The 26,738-nt window shown below is 38.7% G+C and overlaps 1 protein-coding gene across 2 annotated transcripts; it reads right to left on the reverse strand.

The window, feature by feature from the left end:
• Positions 1 to 4,370: 4,370 nt before the first annotated feature.
• Positions 4,371 to 26,578, reverse strand: prim2 (DNA primase subunit 2). 2 transcript variants are annotated; one of them, XM_027278530.1, is made up of 14 exons: positions 26,391 to 26,502; positions 25,163 to 25,312; positions 24,930 to 25,042; positions 24,137 to 24,231; positions 23,923 to 24,043; positions 23,049 to 23,144; positions 21,269 to 21,406; positions 19,013 to 19,080; positions 17,564 to 17,636; positions 17,062 to 17,247; positions 9,573 to 9,699; positions 9,252 to 9,334; positions 6,920 to 6,988; positions 4,371 to 5,040 (listed from the first exon to the last, which is right to left on the reverse strand). In XM_027278530.1, exons 2-14 carry the CDS (start codon positions 25,305 to 25,307, stop codon positions 4,813 to 4,815), a joined length of 1,542 nt encoding a protein of 513 aa, XP_027134331.1. In that variant the 5' UTR covers positions 25,308 to 25,312; positions 26,391 to 26,502; the 3' UTR covers positions 4,371 to 4,812. The 2 variants fall into 2 exon arrangements, with proteins under 2 accessions (XP_027134331.1, XP_010754752.3); XM_010756450.3 differs by having other exon boundaries at positions 4,372 to 5,040; positions 26,439 to 26,578.
• Between the last annotated feature and the right edge of the window lie 160 nt (positions 26,579 to 26,738).

The following is a 26,738-nucleotide window of genomic DNA, read 5'->3' on the forward strand; positions in this document are numbered from 1 at the left end:
TGGCTCTGTCCAAAGGTGACAAATCTGCCTTAGCCTATCTAAAGCTGACTCTTTATTTAATCACTACAAAAAACAAAGAGTAAAAACAAGTTGTGGGATTACTGGGCTATGTCTTGGCAGGGTGCAGTAATTCCCTGCAGTCTTGTCATTACTGTTAAGTCACAAAATGTCCTACCAAAGGTGCTGGTACAAGTCGTTTTCCTGTTTCAAGTGTTTATGCTAAACCAGTCTAACTGGCTGTCGAACAAGAGGCAACCTCCGCTTTTTTTACACACACTATATTTCATTTTTTTCCATATTATGTAAATAAGGCTCCTTAAATCTTACACACTGGACCTTTAAATGTGGTCACATGGGCATATTTCCTCCAGTCATGGACATGCAGTAAACCACACAAGCAATAAACAGAGAGAGAAATGCCAACACAAATGTGGAAAAATACTGCCAAATGAGATGCAAGTCATTTTCAAATGAAATGTGGATGAACAACAATGTGATCTCATTAAATTCCGTCTTCAAAGCTCAAATAGCTAATGGGGGAAAATAAATGCAGAGAGAATGATGGATGTGGAAGTTCCCTTCTCAGTTATGCAGGCTCTATATGGGGATTAAATAGATGGTCAGTGTTTACTAAGCAGTTTGATCCACAGCAACGTGAGGAAGGGTAAAACCGTCTTGGTTGTGTGCGGCGGTGATTAAAACCCGTTTGCCAAAGCAAGCAAGAGCAGGGATGTTTTTAGCAACTAAGTCTCTTCTTTCACAGGTTTTGTCCAACGTGAAGTCTAACAGGAAGTGACAGCATGGCTGCAGGTGAAGCTTAGACAGAGTGAAGAGTTTGTGAGCAAAGTTAATCACACGAGCAGCGACTCACACATCTGTCAGGTTAATGAGACGAACGCCCGGGGGAATAATGATGAGTTTACATACAGCTGCAGGAAGTTTGTCTCCAATTTTACAATCATCGGGGTTGTCACGTCTCCCGGCTAATTTCACATTTGGACTTGATGATAAATGTATTGTTTGACAACTTGGGTATTTATTTATTTATTTTTTTCCATTATTGAGAGACTAACATTACACCGTGCATCATAACAAGAACTGCCAGGTTTCACATGAATTAGACAAAATGCTGATGGGTGTGTAACTGATGCTTCCATCTGGTGTTACGATCAATACCAAACGGTGTCATCAAGAGACACAGTAATGGACACTCGTGGATCTCTAGATTTAGATCAATGCAATGATGCCAACAGGTGCATCCTCGCTATACTGTATAAACCCTTGTAGGAAGGACACAGACTCACATAGTTTCCCTGACAACACCTATCTGTAGTGACTGCTGAATTCACTATCATATTTTTAAGCCAAAGTCAGCGTCATGTTGTCCCACATTCAAAAATCATGCAAGTCAAACAGAAGGAAGTTCTGCCTCCTGTGCTGCGTGTAAGAGGAAATTAAAGACCATGTAAAGGCAATTCTGAGATTTCTTTCAAAATACATTAAATATATTGGAAAATAGTCGCTGAAAACATGTGAAAGACTTTGAAGAATATATATCTGAAATGTGGAGTTAGAGATTAAAACAGTTTTTTACCAGTTTTCAGTCCAGCCCCTGACCTTTGCCCATTGTATTTTTTTGGGCAGTCCTTAAAGGGTGGCTCGATGACACGCTGAGGCCACCCTGAGCATACCCCTGCACGCCTAGCAGAGAGATAGAGATGAATTCATCTCGCTTAGAGTGTTTCAAAGTTCGTCCTGTCATTTTCTGAACTCATCTGACACGTTTCAGTCGCTTCAGAATCGCTGCAAGACAAGTGGGAGTGGCTTCAGCACATTCAGCGGACACGCCTCCACAGTCCTGGAGCTGAGAATACTGCTAATTTTTTACCCAATTTTATAAACTTGTTGATAGCAATAATCATTAATCATTTAAATTCTCGGTGGTTAATAACACTTTCAACATTTTTCTTTTGCACATTTTTAATTACACTCCTTAGGCTGTGAACAGATAGGAGAGGTGTTTTCCATGCTAAAATAGCTTTTGTCCTCCTTTCTTTGTCAGCAAAGTAAACATCCAAGCCCTGTGCATTTAATACATCCCAATGGGACTTTGGGTTGTAGACTCATGGATGACATTTGAGTGAATCTGGGCACAAAGGAATGAAATGTCACCCCCTTGCTATTATGTTTAAACACACATACTTCTGGGAGTGCTTAGCCTTAATAAAATAAAAGTGTTTTAGATAACATTTTAGCGTTTTCATTTGTTTATTTATTCTTGTTCTTCAAAATGCTAGAAAGAAATTATTAAAATGTTACAACAATGAACATTTTAAACTGTTTTCTAATTTAACAAATCAGGCTTAACTCACTAGATTTTTCTCCCATGAGACTTTAAGCTGCAATTCATGGTCAGCTTCATCAACAGCTTGCTCAGTTGCCATTAAAATGACTTAGTACCTGTCCTGTTTCACTGTTCTTTCATCACGACCTTACCTCAGATCTTTCAAGAGTCAATCCATGATGAACTTCCTGAGTTTCCTATTTTAGTTTTTGCTTGAAGATATGAGTTCTTTCTAAATGTATGTAATTTGCCTAAAAAAATACAAAGCCGCCCAAACTCAAACTTTACTCAGGATGTTACTAATATAACCTCCATCAGGCTTTGCTTCAGATCCGCTCAAACTTTTTATTGCCTTGAAATATAAATATATATATTTAGCAGCGGCTTCTGTACAGTGAGGATAAAGTTTGCGACTGCAGAGCAGCTAATTTGACAAGAATCCACAGAAGGCCCAAAATAATCTGTTCTTCCTCGCTCCTGAAAAGCTAATAATCCATAATGACTACACAACCTTTTTATGAGATCTGAAATGAGAAATGAGACTGTTATCAAATAAATTGAAATTCATTTTTGTAAAGCTGGAGGGCGAGATGCACAAGTACGCATTATGGGATATCATCTATACAAACAAAACGCAGACGGATCCCCAGATTAACTAGAGCAGCTTCTGGTAAATAAGAAATCAAATTGCTGCTCATTTGGTCCCCTGAGTGACATTACATTAGGAAGAAGACAAAGAGAAACATCATGCTTTGAATAGAAATGTAAAATAGAGTCCATGTTGAGTGTTCAATACTGCTGACGAATAACCTTTTGATTTGTTTTGGAGCTTTTTCGCACCACAAAGCAGATTTTTTTTTGTGTCCACTTTCTGTAAACATTACTCTATCATACATAAAGTTTTGCTTTCTTTGTTCATTTTATATTTGAATTAGGATCACTCGTCTGTGGATGCAATACAAATGAACTTGAGGACGTTGTGTTTGCAGCTCTAAAGATTGCAGCAAAACCTTCACTCCAGCTGCACCATGCATACAGATTCACCCCACGTGTCAGCTTCCATACAGACCTCATGAAACAAATGTTGTGGTTAGGTGTTCCGAGGATGTAATTTCTTGCCCTTTTCAGGTAATGCACCGTCCCCAAGAACACCTCTCGCCCATGTAATGAGCATGGGAAGAAAACAAATCACGAAGAAGAAAAGCAAGCGAGTTCATGACTAACGATTGTAAATCCATTCCAAGGAGATGAGCACTGTCCTAGTCAACTGCCTGCCTACAGTCTAAGAAAGTGCCAGCTTTGTCACACAGTCGTGCTCAACCAAATATTAAACATAAAGGGTCTCTTGCTGACAGCAGCCCGGCTGCGCACTGTTATCCAGTTGCCTTATTATACTGAATAAATCCTCTCTATGTCAAGCACCATGCCTCGATTTTAAGACCTAATTTAATTCCAGCTATGTGCAGCTCTGGTGCGGACCATGTGTTTATGACGTTAGAAGCATCACACAGCGATGAACTGTGGAGTGAATGTGTCAGAAAGTCTTGAAACAGAAAGGCATGCAGAGAAATTGTATAATGTCTCTTTTTTTAAACATTTCACACCCTTGGGGATGCTAAAATATGATTTAAAAATTAACAGTCATTGAATTATAGTAGGAAGCCTTCATTCAATCATACAATATATATTTGGCCTCCTGGGAAACACATTTGTATTCATATAATTCAGGGCTGCCTGTTCAGTACATCTAATTGGATCTAAAGTTAGTAATCTTGTAAGAAGCATATGGTGAGAACTGAGATAAGAGCTCCTAAAGAACAAAGATTAGAGCAGCAGCAGCCTTTGTTGCCGACATTACAGTAGTGCAAAAGGTTTGTGACTTTCAGACCATTTTTCACAAATTATTTAGCGTACAGAAGTCGGTGAGACGAGTGAGAAAATATCTCCAGACCACGTGTGTTCGGAATAAATTGCGTTGTGCACTATGAGGCAATATTCCAAGGCAGCATAATACAACTGTGGAAATTGTTTATTTTCATCCATCCTCCTGCCATGATTCATCCATACCCCTGCCAGCAAATACAATGACATTGTGTCTGAGACAGCTGGGAAACGTTCTAGTCATCACCCCCAAAACCATATCCCTGCCAAAACATAGAGCACTGAGAATGTTTAGAAGCAATCAGAGTTCAGACCACAGTGTAAACAAAGGAAGAAAACAAAGTGAGGGATGACTTTTAACACTGGGGCTAAATGGCACAATTCAGGATGCCAGGATTCTTCACTGACATGTTAATGAGGAATATTAAGGTAGAAAACTATATCTCTGTCAGTTATATCTGGTGAAAATCATGACAAATTATGGAGAAATCACTGATATGCAACTTTAATTTCATAACATGTCAGATACAGATATCTCAAATATGAATGTAAATTTATTTCAAGACATATAAAAAGGAAAAATATGATCAGGCATCTTGAAAGAAAGAGTCCAGATCCTCTGTCATCTCAGCCAAATCCTGGGAGGCATTCGCTGGGGTCTCTCGAGCAGGGACGGATCCTTTGGTGACACCGTTTTCCTGCGACCTCTGTGAAGTGTCCATCTCTCGCTTTATGTCCTTGCCTCCGCCCAAAACTTTCTGGCTCTCTATAAAGTACTGGTTGGGGTGATTGAGTGAGAAACTGGCGTCCTCAATCTGCTCTCAAAAAAAGACAACACAGGAGAGGAAGGACAAAAGGTAAGAACAGCAGCTTCGTAGCAAGCTGATTGTCGTCGACTATTCTAAGATCTTGCAACATCTGTTTTATTGGGGATGATGACGAAGGTTCGCTGACGTACTAACAATTTACCAATTATTAACAGTAATGAGGATGGCAGGCTTTCAGGACCAAAATAGCGAGCCAAGTCACCGGCTAACTATTCCGTCAGAGCACAGTGAAGAGACAAAATGCCCTTTTCGGAAATAAAATGTCAAAATCACTCTGTGAGTAAAAACCTATAAATCAATGAACAGATGAGATCCGAGCTTTTTCGATTGCTCTTCCTGTGACCTTTTCCATCATTAAATAAACACATAATTGGGACTGAGGTTTTCAAAAACTTCATGTTGAAGGAGTAAATGTTTGATTTGTAAGCGGCGGCATCAGCGTCCTTCAAATGCCAAATTAAGGTCAGTAAGGAGACATTTTAATTTGTGAGTTCTACCTGCTGAGCCACTCGGAAAGAAAATAATTTTCTAAAACAAATTTTGAAGCACGTTAAGAGCTGTTACGGAGGGATCTCACTGCTTCTTAAAAACATATTAGAATGTATCTGCAGGGCAATGAAAAGGTTGTCGGATCAATACTGACTACTTCTGCTGCTGCTGAGATTTCTCGCTTCTCAAAGTGAAGCTGCGCTCAGACACAACATCCATCTCTTAAATCTCTGCTTTTATCACCTAGTAGCTTCTTAAGAGTGTCAATTCAATGAATACAAATTGCCATCTGAAGCAAATAAATTCATTATAGACATGACGGCAGAACACACATCTTTCATTATGTCACCGATTGGGATCATGATTTAATTCAAAACAATTTCCAATCCAGTGGAAAGGGCATATTTCAGGAACTTCCATGAATGAGTCATGCTCCTTCCTTCCCTTCATTTTTGATAGGCTACTGACTTTGACAGCTGAGATTAGCAGCGACTGACTCGCCAGTTTCCGCTCAAACTTTTACAGAAGCCGGAAAGGGCACACAGCAAGTCAGCAATGCCAGCGGCGAGGGGAAAAATGGACTACACTTTAAATAAGTTGTGAGTCGATTCAGAATTGTAGAAGATAAGAATTGCAATTCTTACACGAATCGATTTTTTTCACCCTGCACCTCTATATGCAACCAGACAATTTTCCATTAATGTTAATAACTAGCGAGCCAAGTAGCCCAGGGTTACAAGTGTGTATTTCCCACAGAGTAGTTGTAGTAGTTGGACATTTTGGGATAAACTCCTTACTTACTAAAAGATATGAGAAAATTGACACGACTGATGTCTGCGTAATAAGCTTCAACCTCCATTTAACTTAAAACCACAATTTGTTTTTCAAAGGTACGTTTGCGTACAAATTAAATTAGTTTTCCTCTATGGTGTTTGGAGTGGTTTGTTGTGTTATATTGCTTTGATACTGTGATCCCATTTATCCTAAGTCTAAATTTCGAGTTTTTAATGAGCCAATCCGAAATCTAAACTCTGTGCCGAACTCGAATGGATGTCATGCACGTCGCAAGCAAATATGCTGCAAGTTTAACTCCCCAATCGCTGTTTATTCTCCAACGAGGACCTTGAGTGTGACTGAAAGGGATGATGACTAAAGCATCCAAACTAAAACAGATTAAAATAAATAAGTATCCACAGGGGACAAAACAGACCTGAATGCTATAATAAACCGCTAAAAATTAAGTGGCTATGACAGCCAGCTTATGATGGAGGTGATGACAGTTCTGGGTCTCTCCTGCATGAGTTTAAGGACCAGACCTGCTGCCTGTGACACAGGTAGCCCAAGTTACTCCCCGCTTCAAATTAAAATCAGCACTTACATTGTGTGTCAGCTCAAAGTACTTCTGGCATGCCAGCTGATAGTGCATTCCTTTAACCAACTCCAAGATCTGCAAAAAAAAAAAAAAAAAAAAAAAAGAGAAGTTCCCAGGAACGATGTTAGATTCAGCTGTGACACTGTTACACCTCACAGTACATTTAGACAAGTTGATTGTCAATATTTTCTGTTACTGCAGACATGTATTAAAAAATGTAATTGGCTTTCTGTCAACTGCCCTCATAGACATTCCTCATAAATCATAATGACAGCAGTGAATACAACATTCAGGAAATCTTCGTAGATGTAATGAAAACAGATCACAGGTTTATTTGGGCTAATTCAAATATTCAAGCCCTGAGTCAACTCTTTTTAGAATAACCGTTGGCAACAATTACACCTTCAAGTCTTGGTACATCTCAATTTTGGAATTTTCTCTTCTCTCTTTTTTTCCATTCTGGTTTTCTGAAGCACTGTACAGCTGAAAAAGCGGGGACGTGAGCAGACGCTTTAAAGCCCAGGCTTTGGTTGGGTCACATGAGTGCCCTCGCATTCTTGTAATAAAAAAATAAAAAATATCACTGCAGTGTTAGCGTGACTGCATACTCGGGGTGACTGACCTGCTGAAAAATAAATTCAAGGATTCACTGCGAGAGAGACTTTTGTGAGGATTCTGCCTGTATTTGGCTCCTTCATTATTCCCCATATTCCTGAAGGATGCCTCCAGCGTGATACTGCCACAAGCATGCTCAACACTGGGGCTGCTATTAGATCAGTGATGAGCTGTTCTTAGCTCAGATATTGCAGTTTTTATGATTTTGTTTAATGGAATACCAGAAACAGCTGCAGAAACACACAAAACGACACGATAATAATGGTCGAACACTAGTTCGAGTTTGAGTGTTATTTTTATTTCCTCTCATGCAAAGCAGGAAGTATCACACTGCTGTGATATTAGTGCTTCACTTACTCTGGAAGGTTCTTTGGGGATAAGAGAAAAAACATGTCGAACTTCTGCCAGACACTTCATCATAATATTACAGCCTTAACGATCTTTATATTTCAGGTCATCCTGTTTAAACAGCAGTATAGCAAACCATCATGTTGAAATTTTCAAAGATTCGGTGATGAATCTTAATCGCTTTCAGAGTTCATTTTAAAATCAGTGCACATCCTCTGACTTATCCTCTGAAATATCATTTTCCTTTTCCCTCGCAGTGAGGCTGACATTTGTGTTTTTGAGAGCAATATCACATGGATTCCATCAAATGATGATGATTCATTAACTTTTCATCTGGTGTCATCATTAGTTTTTTTTTTTTGTCCAAGATTTTGGTTTATGACAAAATACTTAATTTTAACAATTTTCCCAACAGTCTCAGCTGTACTTTGTGTTTACTAACCAACTAAACTAAGGTGATAAACTTGGTATCTATTAATTAACTCTAAGTATTGATGCATGTACAGCCTCATTAGATTAATAGTCCTGTTAGGTTATATTTGGTATGACAAAATGTTTTTTTTTAAGAAGTCAGACAAACGTTGGGTTCTGCCATCTGCCCTGTGGACGTTCGTGCCAAGTCAGTGCTGCCATTAATTTTATTTTCTGTACCATCTACTGATCAAAGGTTTTAAAAGTGGGCGGAGAGCCTTCCCAGGGTGGCTCAAAACAGTTTCAGGGGAGGCTCAGTGAATGATAGGGAAAAAAAGATTATATTAGTTAATAAATTAGTAATCAAAAGAAGATCACAGACTATCCTACAGTTGCCTGATTTAGTTAAAGAGACAGCTCAGAGATTCAGTAGCTTGGGGAATTTTACTCTACTTTTCCAACTTTACCAGTCAGAACCAAATAAATGCCTTACGACAGACCTTTTTTATGTATTTGGTGTAGTCAAACAGCAATATTAGGCTATATTGACTCACTTTTTGAGTGGGATCAAATAACATAATCATTAATACCATAGGCATCCAGGAAGTAAGTAACAAGTAAGGCATCACCTTATTCCAAGCTTTGTCTGAAAAGCTGCCCAGTCTCAGACTTTGACCCCTGCTGTAGATGAAATGTTTTCAGAATTGGACTTCTAAGACCAACTCTGAGGCCTGGTGAGGCGTACCATTTGCCACTTTGTGAATTAGTTGGGTTTTTTTTTTCTTATATATACACACACATAGACACAGACTTTATAAACTCATTGACAAAATCAATTTCTATTTGCAGAGTTTCACGAAATCAGGAGAGAAATGTAACGCAGAAGATGCTAGAAGCAGATAACAGTGGCTGGAGGGCTTTCCGTCCATTTCAGAGAGCCACTGTTTGACCGATCGGCACCCACCTGACTGATTCCACTGGGAGACACTTTGTACAACTGAAGTTTCTGCTTCAGTAGCTCTGGGTCGTTGTGTCGAAATGGACATCCTACAAAACATAAAAAATGAAATGAATATATAAACAAACAATTAAGATGTTGTTTGTTTCACTGATGGGGGGGAAATGAAATACTCAGCATGTGGAGAAGATTCTGGTAATGAAAATGTATTTAGTCAGATGTGTCACCATTTCTTCCGAGCCAAGCGCTTCAACTAAAAAGCCTGATAATGACAGCTGAGTGGCTTATCACATGGGTAATGGCTTCTACCAACAGCCGTCAACTCACCGTGATGGTCGCCTTGGCTGGGTGCATTTGATAAAATCACCTTCATGCAACTGTAGGGGGTGTAGTCTGTTCGCTTGCCTTCTTTGCCAAACATGTGGCGGATGCTGTAGGCATATGCTTTGTCAAACTACAGAGAGGAAGAGAGGGAAGCGGGGAGAGAGGAAGAGAAGGCATTAGTGAGGATGAGAGTGTAAGAGGGACAAGGTTGGGGTGAAAAGAGACATTGTCATACATCATGTCAGTTTTGACAGGGTGTTTTCCTCAATGAAATATCGAGCTATTAGAGAGAACCTGCTGTAGAGGTGTCGCCACACTCAAGATAGCTGAATTATGGATAGCGTGATATAACCATCTTTCCCTCTCATTGCTTCTGCCCCTTGTCCTGCAGAGCACTTTGAATCAATGTGAAGAGTATGTTTTAAATGCAAGAAATCCTGATACAGTGTGGCAGTATTACTATACTTTAAAAGTATGTGGACATGTATAGAGCTGAAATGATTAGTCCATTTACTAGTTAGTGAAAAGCGGTGTATAGTTGGGGATCCTTGTCACTTTTCAGGTCTCTCTGAGTTGTTATTAGGGTTGCAAAATTCTGGGAATCTTCAAGGTCCAAAAAAAATGAAAAGCAGATTCATGTACGACAAGTTATTACTTGTCAGGCTGCATTCATAAGTGAACAAAACTGGGGTTACCTGATCTTATAAAACGCATCTATGACGACATTGCAAATTCAATCATGAACCAAACTATGTGATGACCAACAACATCAAAGTCAAGGACACAACTGAACCATATCAATAAACTTTAAAGTGCTAGACTTCTGCAAACCATCACACCATCTTCTGTTGTTTGCTCCAAACCAAAAAAAGAAAAGAAAAGAAACCTTTTTGATGGGGGTCATTCTATACAATCTTCACAGTGAACCCATTTTATATGTACAGTGCTTATGTGCAACAATAAAAAATGAATTACAGGGACCCTGCCTCTGAAAATCAAACTGTAAAATACACACAGTGTGCTTCAACAGTGGCAGAACACAATCACCATGACTGCACCCATCATAACACGTTAATGTCGCAATAAAACCCTTGAACCTGCTAATGTGACAAGCAGCAGCAATTTAAAAATCCATAAAATCTTCTTTAAAGTACAACAAATCAAATATTAATTATGTAGAGCTTCTAAAGATTCAAGAAGCCACTTCCTGATTTAAGACCCCCCTACTCTATTAAAACGAATCCTGGATTTCCACTGGCACTAAAGTGTGTTTAATATGCATTATGTGAAATAATTAGGAAATAAAAAAATTAAAAAAAATCCTATGTGGTCTAATAAAGTGATACAAAGACGTGATGGTGTGATATTAGATTTACACTTCTTCCAGGTGAGACTGGGGTGATTTCACAAGAGCAACAGATTATTAACTGGCTCTTTCTTAAATGCGGGGATCAACCACAAACAGCTCTATAACGAAACCATCAAAAGTGAATGTAGACATTGTTCTCAAAAACAGTATTCAGGTGTTGCAGCTTCTCCTCAACCTGTCCTATTTTTTTTACTCATACTGAATGCAGCTGCTCTAAATAGAATATTTTCCATGTTTCTTTTAATCGGTCGCTGCGTTCCCACACTTCTCATAATGTCGGATATACTCTCATACAGGTGACCTCCAAACTGAGAGGGATTCAAAAAATCTAAACACAAGCACAAAAGATGCATTAAAGGAGCAGAACCACAGCTCATCTAGCGCACATCTTGGCTCATGGGGCTATATTACTAACATCTAACTAGCACCCCCCGACACACACACACACACACACTGGAGGACACATTCACAAAAACCTGCGGCAATGGAGACAGAGAAATAGGACACAATCAAAGGGATTACATATGCGTGTGCGTGTGTGTGTGTGTGTGTGTGTGTGTGTACAAACTTGGCACGGCTTCCTAGACTCAGTCCACAGTGACCGATATGCCTGTAGCTTCAATTCCTCGTCTGTGTAATACCATTAATATACTTCCCTTTTTTTAATCTGCACTAGAGGCCTTCTCAGAATCTGTACACAATAAAAGGTGAGAGGCTATAAAAAAACTCCAGTCGCAGACAAGTAAAGAGGTTTGACACTGCAAAATTAAAACCAGCGCTTTTTTCAAAAAAGGTCATGTACACACAATGCACAAGTGGAATTTTAAACTAAAAAGGCGATGGAGACAAATGAGAACTGCAAAGTCCCTAAAACACTGACAAACCTGCTCCAAACCCTTAAAGTGGCACCGGGCATCACACCAAGTAAAAGAGTTTAACGTGACCAGAAAGAAAAAGTACAGGTGTAAATAATACAATTAACAATGGATGAATTGGATTTAGTTCCTTCAGTTCCTGCTTCAGGGCCCTGGTACTGTGCATGCTGTCAAACTGTCATGACTTAATGAGACACTTGAATAGAACAGAGTCGTGTCATTATCTACACCTCTGCTTTTCTTCTCTGACAAGTCAAAATGTCTGCTGCAATAAACGCCTGCTATAACCTGCATTTTTAAAAGGCTGACATAAAAGGCTGAAAAATAAGAAGAGAGTTTAAAACAAAAAATCTGATGAAGATATATCACAAAACACCTTTTGATGAGGATCCTTTGTGATTGAGTGACACATTTTACAGGCGAAAATAAACATGAACGTGCTCTCGGGTGCAAAAACTGTTTTGGCGACACCATTTTTAAGTTACCTAAAACATATTTTGTTACTAATCAGCCAATCCATCAGCTATGTATACTCCTGGTCCTAGTGTGCATTTCTCAGTGAATACAAAATATGTATATTCAGCATCGGCATGGGTAAACCTAAAAGCAATTATCTATTTTTTTTTCTTCTTTTAAATCATTTATATCAGATAACAGGTCAATATCCAGTTTATGTCACATTTTAAAGTCACTGAAATAGTGACACTATTCTGTAAACAACTTATCACAGAAGACAAGACAGATTTTGTAATTCTAGGAGTCCCAGTGAATTCATAGACCCTAATGAAAGAATGATCCTACTATCTAGCCGAATGTTTTTTCTGGACTTTCTAAAAAAAGGAAAAAACAAAAATGCATCTCATCAAGAAAAACTTCTATTTTTCAATGTAGAAAAGAGTGAACTTTAAGAGTAATTAATATAAAGTGTCTAATGAATCTCTTTCATTGTTGGACAACCAGGGGAAAAACAAATCTATGAAGGAAAAAGAAAAGAAATTAATTAACCTGAAGTTAACATCTGTAAAACAAGCCGTCCAAAAGCAGTCCTACCCCACAGCAACAAGAGCACGTTAAGACGTGGTGCAAATAAGACACCCCTGCAAATGAATAGGGCAACTTCCGTGGCAATAAAAATGGATAGATCGAGTTGATTTCATCAATTTTCTCTCTCCCCCCAGTCTAATATCACACTGCCTCTTCCTCCAGGCTTCCCTTTCGGCATCGCTGCCTCCCATCTTTTCCTCTGTGCCTGCCGCATACTAATGAGCAGGCTTTTGTGCAGCCTGCCACAAAGTGCAGTCCCTGACTTAACACATACATCATTGTGAGAGCTGCGATCCGGTCAGCACCATTCTGCTGTGAAACAAGTGCTGGGTTTTATGCACAACCCATCACACTTTCTCTGGGAGCTTGTACCTGGGAATCAAGCCACCTCAGAAATGGGCCACCATACAGGGCTGTAACATGGATCCAGTGTACTGTAGTTGCCACAAGGCGCTTACTGAGGGCCATTAACAGATAGTGGGACGGGACAGACTAGATGGACTCTGCTTTATTAATCTAAAAACGTTCTTTAATAGGTGTCAGTGACAAAGATGCTTATTCTGTTGTGCCTTTGTAAAAACAAACTACGAGAAAACCTTTAGATGGCTTGACTGAAAATACTTTTTACCCCCTCGTACTGAATTAAACCTATAGGGAGTAAAGAAAACCACCACTCAAAAATAACTTTCCTGACTTCTAAAATATTTTGCTGCAGTGCGAAACCATTTCAAAGAGCTGCACAAATTCCTGGTGATATTTTAGTTTGCTTTTAATCCCCCATTAGTAATGCACCCTTGTCAGTTCTATGTCGTTTCCACTATTTACCCTCGGCTTAAATGCAGGTGCTCGTTGCAACTAATAGTTTTTTACAAAAATAAAAGCAAACTATTAATATGTTTTAAGGTCAAGCTCAGGTAGTGCCAAAACTAAACTTTTGTTTTAGACATATTTAGCTTTTTAGTGGATTTTCTGTTTTTATTTCGACCAGTGAGACACAGCAGGTTTGTGTCTGTTCAATTAATGTTAGATATTAGACTTTTTAGAACTTTAACCTTGACCACCTTTCGATTTAAACCATGGTCACTGAAGATTTCTTTGGCACCTCCTCATTTTACAATTCTTCTTCTGCACAGATGCAATTTAGATTTTGAACGAGCATTTGATTTTGGAACAGCTAAAAACACAGAGGACTCCCTGTGCATCAGAGTCTGGTCAGATTTCTTTGATGTGTCTTCTCATTACTACTGAAACTGTGGTACCAGCAGGAAACGGACAAAGTGTCCTGGCATGTTGTGAGAATATCATCACCTGACTGATGCAATCCATGTCCGTGGACTGGAAAGAGACTACGTGAAATTACATGCAAGCCGTGTCATCTACTACTACGAATCATCATTCAAAGATAACACGGCTCAGGGATCAAGGTCCACACTACATTCACTACTGTGTCATACTGCTGCAACCGAGTGTCTATTCAGCTCGGCACAATTATGCGATTTCTTGTCCTTCACCTTGCAGCCTGTAAATACTATAACTTTTAAGGTCTCGAAAAATGGAACATCTGTGAGATTAAGTAGTGTATGCATGTGTTTAACAGTCAGCAACAGTTTTTCTTAAGCTTTAACTTTGCAGATATACATTAGTATATATAGATTATATAAATGATTCAAAGCAGCTCACATTGTGATCAGATCACCCTGGTTCCATATCTAGCTGCCAAGTACTCCCAGTTGGAGATTGGCAGCAGTCTAATGAGGTGGACATGCAGTATTTATACATATTTGTTTAAAATTCAGTAATCGTTAAAAAAATAACACGTTAGTGAGTGATTCGATATCAGAGCGACTGGAAATAATAAATATGGTCAGATGGTCATACCTTTAACATGAAGAAATATCATTATGTGAAGCAAGTGATGCTGCTAATAAAAGGGAAAAATAGCACGAGTGAGGTGTAATGTGCAGTGCTTCACATTATCTTGCTTATTACACGATTACTTACTAGAGAAATCAATAGTGTCAAATAATTGATTTAAAAATGATTGATTGCATCCACTGTGGTACTCCAGAGCCTCTGACCAGAACCGTCTTCATAGTAATGGTCTGTTAATCATAGCAGCACAATAACACAAATAACACACAATATATGTCGTAATTGAGCAGATTCAAGTATTCAGGAGAGTGTTTGATTATGAACCTGCAGACATTTTAAATATTGTGTGATCTGACCATTCAAAAGAGCTTTGAGAGCAAGATCAATGACATACTCAAGATTATGGGCATGAAAGGTATACTCAAACTATTTTGGGCAATGACTAAGAATTATTTTCATTATTGATTAAAGGTTTGGTCAGAAAATAGCGAAAAGGACCTTAATGATAAATGGATTATCAATAAAAGCAGAATAGAAAAAAGTTAACTCACTTTCACATGTAGACGTACTTTCCAGTGTAACTGATACCTCGACAGGGAATATCTAAGTGGCTGTACTGACAATGGAGCATAAAAAGAAACTACTCAAAAACCACACTTGAGTCTGAATCAGCCATATCTCACTTCAAATTGTCCAGTCAAGGCGAGGCATACAGGAATGTTCTTACAGTCTTTACTGTACAGTCATATCTATGAAAGCATATCGACACAATACGAGCAAATTATCTAATCAGCGAGCGGATATTTTCTTGACGGTCAATAAGGAAATGCATTATGGTTCATAATGCCAGACTTTTGAAGTATGTGCTGGAGCCACGCTACATGTAGCACACTCTGTAACAACACATCTGCAGGTATCTAGTGACCCAATTAGGGAAACAACACCCAATGCTGAAGCTGTTGCCATCAGAAATGTAAACAACTTAATTATATGGAAACTGTTAAATAAATGTTGTCGAAGTCCAAGCTTGTTTAAAATATATTGTGGAATAAAGTCACAAGAATACACAGCATGACTCAATTATTCTAAACTGCACAGTATGACAGTCTGTATCTTCTATTCAAACCGTTCCATCATGTGGAGTCTCCTGTCACTGTTGTCTCGTCTACATATTAAGAGCAGTGATTCTCTTCATGCAAAGCAATTTTAATGTTTTTACTGCCTTCTATTGAGAGACGCAATAACTGAACCCTCGACCACTTAAGTCTTCATTATCATCACAGCAGTGTGTGTAAATAATGCTACGAGCAAACTTTCTTTTAATCAATACAGCTTTGATGGGGTCACTTCATCACCAATGAAACGGCGTCAACCATTTAAGTGTTGAATAGCACTCTGGAGAGGAAGAGGCCTTCAGACCACAAATCGTTGTCCTTTAGCCCAATGATCTGGTGTTTCAAGGATAAACTTAAAGACACACACACAAAAAAGGAATCCAGGTATTTAAGCAGGTTGTAAAGAATTCAGCAAATACCTAAAAAGAAAAGGCCTTCTAAAAGATTATATAATTTTAGACCATTTGCTCTTGTTTGAATGTTGTAATGTTGGATAGTTAGAAGAGTATAAGTCGAAAAGTATGAATAGTACATTTCACCTATGTCTTTTATGATATAGATTGTCACATTTCTCTATTATAACTAAATAATCTTGTTATGACAATACATCCTTCTAACTGTTGGTCTTAAAAGTTAAAAGTTGTAGTGGTATAGAGGAGGCAAAAAAGTAACTGCATTCATTCAGTCATTTGTTTAAAGACGGTTGTCAGACCAAAAAAGAAAGGGTTATTAACCACCCAGCCAAATTTGAATGATGAAAAATATCGACAAGTTTATGAAATTAGGTGTCAAAAATCGTGTAAAAATTCATTCTCAGCTCCAGGGCTAGGGGGGTGCTGAAGCAGTTTCTGTCAGATGAGTTCAGAAATTGACATGACTAACTTTGAAACACTCTGAGCAAGATGAATTAATCTCTATCTCTCTATTAAGGGTGCAGGGGTATGCTCAGGGTGGCCTCAGCGTGTCATCGAGCCACTTTTTAAGGACCGCCCACAAAATCCTGGACTGAAAACTGATGAAAAACTGTTTCGACCTCTAACTCCACATTTCAGTAATATATCGTTCAAAGTCTTTTCACATGTTTTCAGCAACTATTTTCCAACAAATTTAATGTATTTTCAAAGAAATCTCAGAATTGCCTTTACACAGACTTTAAAATCCAGCATGGATTTATAAAAAGAAACATAACTAAAAAAAGTTAATATTGTCAGCATTACCTTGTCTGCATCCACTTTGCCCCTTATGAACTCCGACCTCCAGAACTGCAGCGCTTGCTCCAGAGACAGGCCGATACCTTTGAGGAAGAGGCCGTACTGCATACGACCACCATGGCGGAGATGGTGGTTCTCTCTGAGGCTCTGGTGGAGCTGCCTCATACAGAGCGGGAATGACTTTCCTGAAAGCTGAAGGCAGACAACAACTCATGACTAACATACAGATTTGAACTATTATAACATATCTATAACCATAAATGGCTTTTATTATTCCTGCTTAGTTTTTTTTTTTATATTTACCATCTATCTTTTGTATGGAGGATGTTAAATGCATTGTGAAATGATTGATTAAACTTCAGCAGCACAAACACCCATATTTAGTGCCACCTCTGTACCACCAGAATTACAATGCAAGCCTCAATTCTCCACTTTTACACAATCCATCCCTGAGCAAAATGCTACCCTGTACGTGACGTTTCAAGGATAGATGGTCAATGCAACTTACCGAATCGATTTGTTCCAATGAGATTTTTCCAACATTCTTCTGGATGCTGTAATCCTGTCCCACATAGGCATGACTAAAATAAGAAAAGACACTAAAATATTAGGACTGTGACAAATAAGACTGAATTTATTCAGTCAAATTAATACAATTTTAGAAACAATCAGGGCTGCTGTGATAACTGATATTTTCTGATATATGTTTCCTCAATGTAACCAGGTCTTATTGAATAGAAAATCAGGTTAAGACTTGCCATTAAACATTGGACACAATAAAAAAAAAAAAAAAAAAAAAAAAGGATAATACATCCCATGTGACCCATGTAAACAAACTTAAATCTGCTAAGCTGCTATCAGTAGATTTTTAAGGCAATGACTTGAACCCAGTGTCCCGCATTACATTGCCTTTACCATAGAGATTAGTGGCCTGCCCACTAATCTCAACAACCTGCCCACTAATCCCCAACAACATGACTTGAACCCCGATATTCATGTTCTATCTAAAATGAGATAAACACCCTCAGTGTGTCCCTTGCTATGAAGCTGAAATGAAGTCTGCTGCTATTAGTACTATTCAATGCAAACATTAGCGTTCAATGGTGAACAAGGTTTTTACATGACGGAAAGTACTTTGTACCTTTGCTGTATTTTCAAGATGCAAAACATTTTAAAGTGGTCTTTTAATTCTCAGTCCAAGGCACTTCTGTGTCCTAGTCATGCTATTTATTATTTTACTTCAGCTCATGACAGCATAAGAAATTAGAGGCTCCTGAACACTTTCTTCCCTCCTGCCTTTACAATTGACCATTGATTATAGCAATTTCTCCACAACAGGAAAAGGGAACAAAAACAGAAGTGTTGGCTTTTTATTTTTGTGTATATGAACATTTTATGTGCTTTTTTTGTTAATAGATATTGTTTTAAATGGAGGACTGATAAAGGAGATGCAGTTTTAGTGAAGTACTTAAATGAAGCAACAAACTCATACTGCATTTTTTTGTGAAACCTAAAACTCAAAAGATGATAAGCAGCAGCTTTTACTGCACCACTCATGTTTGATGGAAAAACACTTATGTATGGTACTCTAAGCTCCGTTTAATCTATCATTTTAACCATTAAATTATACCTTTGTACAAAACCTAACACTATTATAAATCCACCAAGTAATCTGTCCCCAACCACTCAACAACCAAGATTGCCCACCAACACAGAGCAGTAAAAATTGTAGGATGCACATGTAGCTTAGTCCTATTTTCTTCAAGACAGAGTAACTTTAACAATAGGAATAGATGATTCATGTAACATCTGGACATGTCTACAGGGACAGATTGGGTTTACTCAGGTCAGCCACAAGCCTGCAATGTTCTTTCGTGCCAAAGATCAATCCTGCTAAATCTCTTTTTCAACAGAGTCCTGGCAAAGTGGCAGCAAAGTTATTAATCCTGCTGCTTACCCGAGGTGGTTAAGGAGCGGTTGGAGACGTTCATCAGAATGCACTGCTGGTAACGAGCGGGCTGTCAGCTGCAGAAGAGACGGAGATCACATGAGAAATGGTCAATCTGTGTTGGTCAAAGGTTAAGTACTACGCAGAACAATAATTAAAATACAAGATCACAGCTTTAAACAAAACGGAAATAGTATTTAGTGCTGAAGAAGTAATGACAATATAACCATTAAAATTCCAACAAACAATCACATATCATATGAAACAACTGTCAGGTGATTCCTTACAACCCCCATCTACACCCGATGTTTAGTTTCACACTCTGTGTCAGTAGCAGAAGCTTTTTCAACTGTGGGTCTGACTAAAGAGCAAAACTACAGATATATGGACAAACAAAAAGCTTACACATGTGCAAAAAACAGCCTAATGTATTCCATTTCTCTTGTTTCGTGTTGAAATGAACATCAAACCAACAACTGGAATCATGTGGAGAAGCAGCTTTCAATTTCATGCCTTTTTAATGACACATTTTCTGCTATGTCCCATTGTTGTCCCCAGTGGAAGAGCAGAACCATAACAGTAACACAAAAACAGTCAGAATGGCACGGTTACAGAAAATAGTTTGGAGCATTATTTCATTCCAACAGTTAGTCGTCCGGATAATTACCAGGAAATTAGAGTGTGAAAGAGAGAGGGAGAGAGAGATGGTGGAAATGAACCAAGTTATTCTTTTTATTTGTTTTTCTTTTCTAATTTGGAAAATATGGCCATGCCTATCCCATGATGGAGGACATGTGTTCAGGTTAAAAGCAAATCAAGTACATGTCACCTACTATGCCAACAGCAGTAGAGAGGAAATTACTTTTTATATTACACCGGGAACAACAGGCAATCTAGTCCAATCATAACTGTGCTGGATTCTACAGTGTAGTTTTAAGAATAGAGGTCTGTGTGCCCCGTTTACTCTGCATGCATTCAAAGACTATTACTGAGAACTCACAACTTCACTACAATTCTGGTAATCTAGCATATACCAGTGTGCTCATAATACATTTTAATTGAGTGCTTCAATTCGTTAATGGGCATTTTAGAGTACACCAGAGCCCCACTATTTGTCGCTAACAAAAGGCAATACCTGAAAACTGATTCAAAGTGACTGCTCTGTTAAATACAAGGAGTGAAAACCGCAACAAAACGACCAAACTAAACAGGACCTTGGCTACTTTGGAAAGGCGTTGCGTCTCGTGTCGGAAAAAAAAGCTTCTGACACTTTCTTACAGCAGACAGGTCCACTAAAGATAAACTGCCTCTCCACTGTTTGTCGGTGATTCACAACGTGCAACAGAATGTCAGTGGCAGCCATCTTGTCAGCGATGAGGTCTAATAATCACCGCTGTATAACTAAAAATGATGAGATCCATTGTGAGCAGAAAGTGGACACAATTCCACTGATCCCTCATATGGATCACACATTTTCTTCGGAGACTGACGTATACTTCATGTTTCCTACGCTGATATAGATCACGTACTAATGGAAATAAATAAATCCAAATCAGAAAGGCTGAGATTCCAATCTGATCTGCAGATCTTTATATTGGCATATTTCATCCTTTCCCCTCCAGAATAAAGATTTCTTGCACCTCATTAAAACAAATATACTCATAAACTATTTAGTGCCATCGCCTTTGGTTGTTGCGCATGCTTGTATTCGTTCTCTAGTCAGGACCCTTCGCCATGATGCAACTGAACCACGGCTGTCTCCTCACATATATCATGAAGGGTGCCTGTGGTTCCCAAAATGTGTTCTACATCCCTCAGGGCATTTAATGTTATGCCGATATTACGCCTCCTTCCACAGCCTTTAAAAAACACATCATGCCTGTAGGTACAATAAGCACTTTCATATTAGCTGTCTCTGGTCTTCCCTCCAGACATTTTTTGTCATGTGCGCATATTTATTCCACTCATTTGAACCCTGCGGTTCTCCAGCTTCCCTCAGGGGACTGAAGGAAACAAGCACGGATGCGATTTGATAATTTGCCTCATGGAACCAGACGTACCGTATGGATAAAATTTATTTACATAAACTGCATGTACAGCGAGTGGACACAACAACAACACTAAAATGCATAATGCAAACTGAAGCTTTGCTGGGTGAGTCAGAGAGGTGTTGATTCAAATTTTGAGCTTCCTGCAATATTACATAACATTTATTATTCATCTTTTTAAAAAAAAAAAAAACAGCAAAGAGTTGCAAACACTTACTGCGAGAGCTTTAGACAGCCTTGTGCGGAAATCATTCAGAACAATGGTGACAATGTCCTGGTGAGGGATGTACACGTAGCCTGCTTTGAGGTACACCTTCCTTGTCCGCACTAGATCCAGAGCATCTTGGAATGGAACCTTGAAAAGTTGGAGGGAAAAGATGTTTAAAATAATTCATGCATTCGTGCAGAAGAGATGTTAATATTCTGTCTGCATGCACAGTGAGTGTGAGGACGCTAAGGCCAAGCCTTTGCCCTTCTTAGTTTTGTCTGCTTAAAATTTGATCCAGGAATTTACACTTATTCTGATGATGTTCAATAAAGTGGCCGTGATGATTTACATTCTCTCGGCGAATGAGACTGCCAGGAACACGACTAAAATGTAAATTTAAAGTCAAGTAGCAAGCCCTGTTTCTTTTGTGCACAGACAAACTGTAGACTTAAATCCATTCAACTGTGAAAGGCCATGACGGTGATCTGACAATCACTTACTTTGCGGGGTTCTGCACTAAGGCAAGATACTAATATCCACAGCGGCAAGTCTACGTTTGGGAGAGGATAAATTCTCCAATAAGTTGATTTAAACTGCCTCGGGGGCCAATATTTGCTAATTTATTTTGCATCATAAGACGATCTGTCTCTATCTGACAAAATATTTGCCCTGAAGGCAGAGGAGTTGAATAACAAAATAGATTTAAGCAAATAAATTTGTGTGTGTTTTACTTCAGTGTAATAAGTGTTTCACTCTTTAAAAGACAAGCCACTGCCCGGCTTGACTGGTCCTCTAGGGCAGGTCAGGATTAAACAGTATGGGTGACGCTAATGAGAAAGCTTGTGTGGTAATTAGTCCAACAAAAAGGCAGAAGTCCAAGTCCAAATCTGTGGATTTAGTACATGTTGCCAAATGGATACAAGTTTTTCGGTAAATTCTACCCATCTTATTTTGTGTAGTTTGCGGAAGATTATAATATTTGTAAGTTGTTACATGTAGACTACTCTGAATTGGACCAAAATTATGTAGAAATAATAATCTAACCTGTAATACATTAGTTTGTAATGAATTAAAAAGGCAAACCATCAATTTAGCACTGCGCTTCCATGAAGTTGAGGGGTCAAAATTGAAGCAGAGGATGAGCAACTCCAAATCCCTAGCATGAGTCAAAACTTGCAAAAACATTGGATCTTACCCTTTTCCCATAATGCGAAAGCAGTCGAAAGCATTTTCCAGTATGTATGTAACACAGTCTTTTTGACGGAAAATCCAATCCAAGACGATTTTTGAATTTTTTTTTATTTTTTCAAACTTTCAAGCGTCCACCCGTCACAGCGCCCGACCTTTACTTCATCTGATGGAGTGCCGATTTAACATGAAAATCACAGGAGCGACTTCCTGTTGTTTCGGGACATTTGTCAAACTGAGCACTAACAACCCAAAATTAGAAAAAAAAATGCTCAAGTACTCGCTAATGGACTCACAGACGCTTTTGAGACTAAGTCGCTTTGAAGATAATTACAGTGGGAAGAAAGACTTTAGCATAAGAACATTTTCTGGCCGTCTGCTAAGATAGCAAAGTTAAAAATGTCATTTCTTTATTAACGTTCTAATAATACAAAACACTACATTATTGCTAGAATGTCTAGACGGCTTGCTTCTGCAAATGTCATCCTCTATGTGAGAACAAAAAGAAATATGCATACTGTATATACAAAATCTGTTCTATAGGGATAAGCATAATATTCTTGGTGGTCTCAAAGGACAGGGAAAGAGATGAGTAACTCACTTTGTAGAAGTCCTGATCCTCCACAGTGATTCCACTGACGGCATAACTGGAGTTGACAAGTTTATCCAGCAGAGACTTCTTCTCCTCGACATTAATCTGAAAAGTTATTGATGATGAAGATGAATTTCAGAGAGGAGCTGCAAAGGTAGAACTGTGTCACTGTTAATACATTGAAGGTTGAGGCTTGTGGAAACCAAAGATGATTTATCACACGAATGCACCGTTTTTGTCCTTGCTTGAAACAATATGTGTTGATAAATTATTAAATACTTCTTCCATTTTTCCTTTAAGCATTCAGGTCCACTTTATGAAAACCTGCTGCAGTGCTTTCCTTAGACTGTATATAAAAGAGAAACTACACAAACATAGCATTTATGTGCATTTATCATCAATTAAAGACAATTTGTTCACTAATAAAATAGAAAACAATACTTAAAATGTTGAATCAGTAATCAAGGAAATCCTTTATGCGCGTGGGTTCTGTTACACTGAGCCAACAGCGCCATCTAGTGAATATATAATGAATGCATGTTGTGAATGTAGACAGCTTTAATCTTACATCCCCAACCTATTTTCAGAGTTTCTTTTCCTATTATCCACAAATACAGGGGATTCTGTGGGAACTTCTTATTTTACTATAATCACTACAGGACTTGACAAAGCCAGAGGAGACATGTGCTGTAGAGTATTTGTTATTAATGGATACAGTTTTCGCCGATACTAAATCAAAGCTCTACTGACAACTTTTAGTGTCCGTTCACCTTTGAAGGTTTAAAACATTGTACTTTTAAACAAGAATACATATTTTGAGTTACCATACATTAAAGTAGAAAATAGGCTTTCAAAAAAATTTACATAAAATACAAAAACGTACCGTGTCATATTGCAAATTATTTCTGTGGAGAAATTCAAGCTTTTGTTTTGGAGGCAGGTTATTGAAGCGGTAGCGGAAAAGATCGACTTCCTGTTGTATAAACCAGCGTCTCAGGTCCTCCCTGGGAAGAATTAGAAAGAAACTTTTATTCAGTTGCATTTCTTAATTATTTCTTCACTTGCCAACAAAGATTCAACAGAAAGTGCAGACTTACGTTTGGCAGTAGGCAAGTCTGAGGATGAAGTGTGAAATATGGTCCTTTCTCCGTTTCTCCAATTCACTTGGTCCAGTTTGAGTTTTCCTGTCATCCTTAACGGGTTTAAAGAGGTATCGGCATTTTTAGTTATATTATTAGTTTCCATTATTGACTAGTTAGTTGCACAGATCTTTAATGCTTTATGACTATGTATACATAACAAAAGATTGTATCATATACCCATGTTTACAATAACTGCATGTCATCTTCCATCATTTTAGGCTAGTTTATGATCACTACTTTTGTCTCTGTGTCTTAATGCTGCCACTCACATCCTATAGAGTCAGTGTTGTCATTGTCATGTGTGTGTTTTGGCTGTATGAGCGATTGTTAAATCATTTGGTGGCCTTAAAAGCCAACAAATCATTGGCCTGGTTTTTAACATCAAATCTATGTTATTGTTAATCAAAGTTATTCCCTACTAGGAGAACTGCGGTGGCTACCGGTTAGCTGACCGGATCTTATACTAACAGAAGCACCTGTAAGTGTCATACAATATAGTTCAACAGCACAGCTGTACTGTTTTAGATTGCATTAAGGTGGAAACAAATAAACTGCTAACTGAATGTAATTTAAGGCGAGCACGAATAAATTGGGGTACAGTGTACGTAAGTCCACGATATGACGACACGTTCCCAAACCCAGCGTGATAAATGTTTGAGTCTTTGTGTGTGTTTAACTACACTGATGACAGGTAATTAATGTAGCACTGCTAAGTTTTAAAAACATTTTGACACGTAGACATACTCACAGCCTCTGGTCTGTAAGGAAAGCTGAGGGTTTTAAACTCAGCCTCCAGTTTCTTTGAGTACTGCTCGGACAGTTTCACATAGCTCACTCCCAGATTCTCGATGGTCTTTAACACTGCAGTGATATTAAAAGAAGGCAATATGAATATTTTGATATGTTACAAATGTATAAACACAACAGCATCCTGCACATTTCATCACTTGAAATTTAACGGCTTGAGACAAAAGGTCTTACATTTCAGTCTGTCCACTGCGAATGTCTCAAATTCACTGAGAGAGATGTTTTCAAGAGGAGGCTGCCCGTAGAACTGCAGAGCGTGTCCGTAGAGCTCCGTCTGAGGGTTCGCATTGATCTTCCTTCTTCTGCCAGAGAACTGCATGGCTCCTGATGGTACGGGGAAACAACAACGTTTTTTAAAATCATACACAATCATGCATCCCCAGTTAAAAGGCCATGATGTAGTGACGGTTGGTATATTTGATGCAAGTATGATTTTTGATTTCGAGAATGCACGGTGTGAGCTTAAAGTAACAATCCATCCGTCCCTCACAGTGATGGCTGGAGCCTGTCCCAGCTGACCTGGGCGAGACAAGCCACAGGTTCATCACCTCAGAGACAAACGAGCATTCACTATCACACACCTACGGACAACTTAGAGTCACCAGTTAACCCATTAAGTCTTTGGACGCTTCCTGGTTTGAACCTCAGCTTCTTCTTGTGAGGCAGTGCTAACCACTGCATCGCCGTGCCGACCCTTAAAGTGACAAGTTCCTAAAAAATAAACAAGCTGCACAATACTTACACAGTACTCCATTTCTATGTATAACAGAGATGTTTGGTTTACACCAGTGAGCTGCTGTTTTGTAAATAAAACATGGTATACAACAGAAGAAGATTTAGGTGACTTTGACATATCATTTGCAATAAATAAATTAGCAATCCATTGATCCTGTCTGATCTGACAAGTCAGGTGATGCTGTGACAGAAACAAAAACACTGTCTGTTCAAGAAATAGCACCTTGTATAACTTCTAACTTATTACAAATGAGTTTAAATCTCCATAGACTTATCTTGTTTATAGATTATGTCAAGGGAGAAACAAAGATCAACACACAAGAGGCATTTTATACTTTTAAAAATATGTTTTTATCTGCAACAACCTGGCTAGCCTTTACTAAACTCGACATGGTCTATTATGACAGAGACCTGCTGGCTAGCTCGCGGTTTATTATGTTACAAAGGATGCAGCAGCCCTGTTAGTTAGAAGTGCAATTAAACACGGACTGTACCACCGAGGGAGGATTAATTAAACCCATAAAGAGACCGTTTCGCCAAAGGTAACACGGCTGTATCAATAGCACAAACTCAAGTGAACGACACATGTAGTCAACACAGCAGAGGTGGTAAAGCACTCTGCGGTAAACTAGCTAAAGCAACCGCAGGAGGTTATCACACGACATACCGAGACCGCTGGAACAACACTGAAGGTGTTATATTATCGATATGTTACCGGTTAGACTGTAACAGCAGCGTCTTCTCGGTTCAAGCCCGCCAAACAAAGTGGGCTGTTCAACAAACGCGGGTAAAACGATGACGCGCCGACTCAGGAAGAGAACGTCCGTCGTTAGCATGTGAGCGCTCGTTTAGCTGTCCAGCACGGCCCGCCACAGTCTCCAGTTCATGCCCACCTCTATGAACATTTAAGATAATGAAGACTTCCCTCTTTTGGTTGATGATTATAAACCAGTCGTGCAGCAGAAGGAGTTATGATTTAAAATAAGCCACGTCTTTTGTTTTATATGATGTCATT

This window comes from Larimichthys crocea, chromosome III (genome assembly GCF_000972845.2).
Source record: "Larimichthys crocea isolate SSNF chromosome III, L_crocea_2.0, whole genome shotgun sequence".
Classification (NCBI taxonomy): domain Eukaryota; kingdom Metazoa; phylum Chordata; class Actinopteri; family Sciaenidae; genus Larimichthys; species Larimichthys crocea.

What these genes read in the sequence shown, in the direction of transcription:
- prim2 (XM_010756450.3), bottom strand. Translation starts at nt 26,559, where the DNA reads ATGCTAACGACGGACGTTCTCTTCCTGAGTCGGCGCGTCATCGTTTTA. An exon ending in GGCTGTCTAAAGCTCTCGCA is followed by an intron (nt 19,081 to 21,268) that starts GTAAGTGTTTGC and finishes TCTCTTCTGCAG; the next exon opens with CTGACAGCCCGCTCGTTACC. An exon ending in CATTGGAACAAATCGATTCG is followed by an intron (nt 17,248 to 17,563) that starts GTAAGTTGCATT and finishes GTCTGCCTTCAG; the next exon opens with CTTTCAGGAAAGTCATTCCC.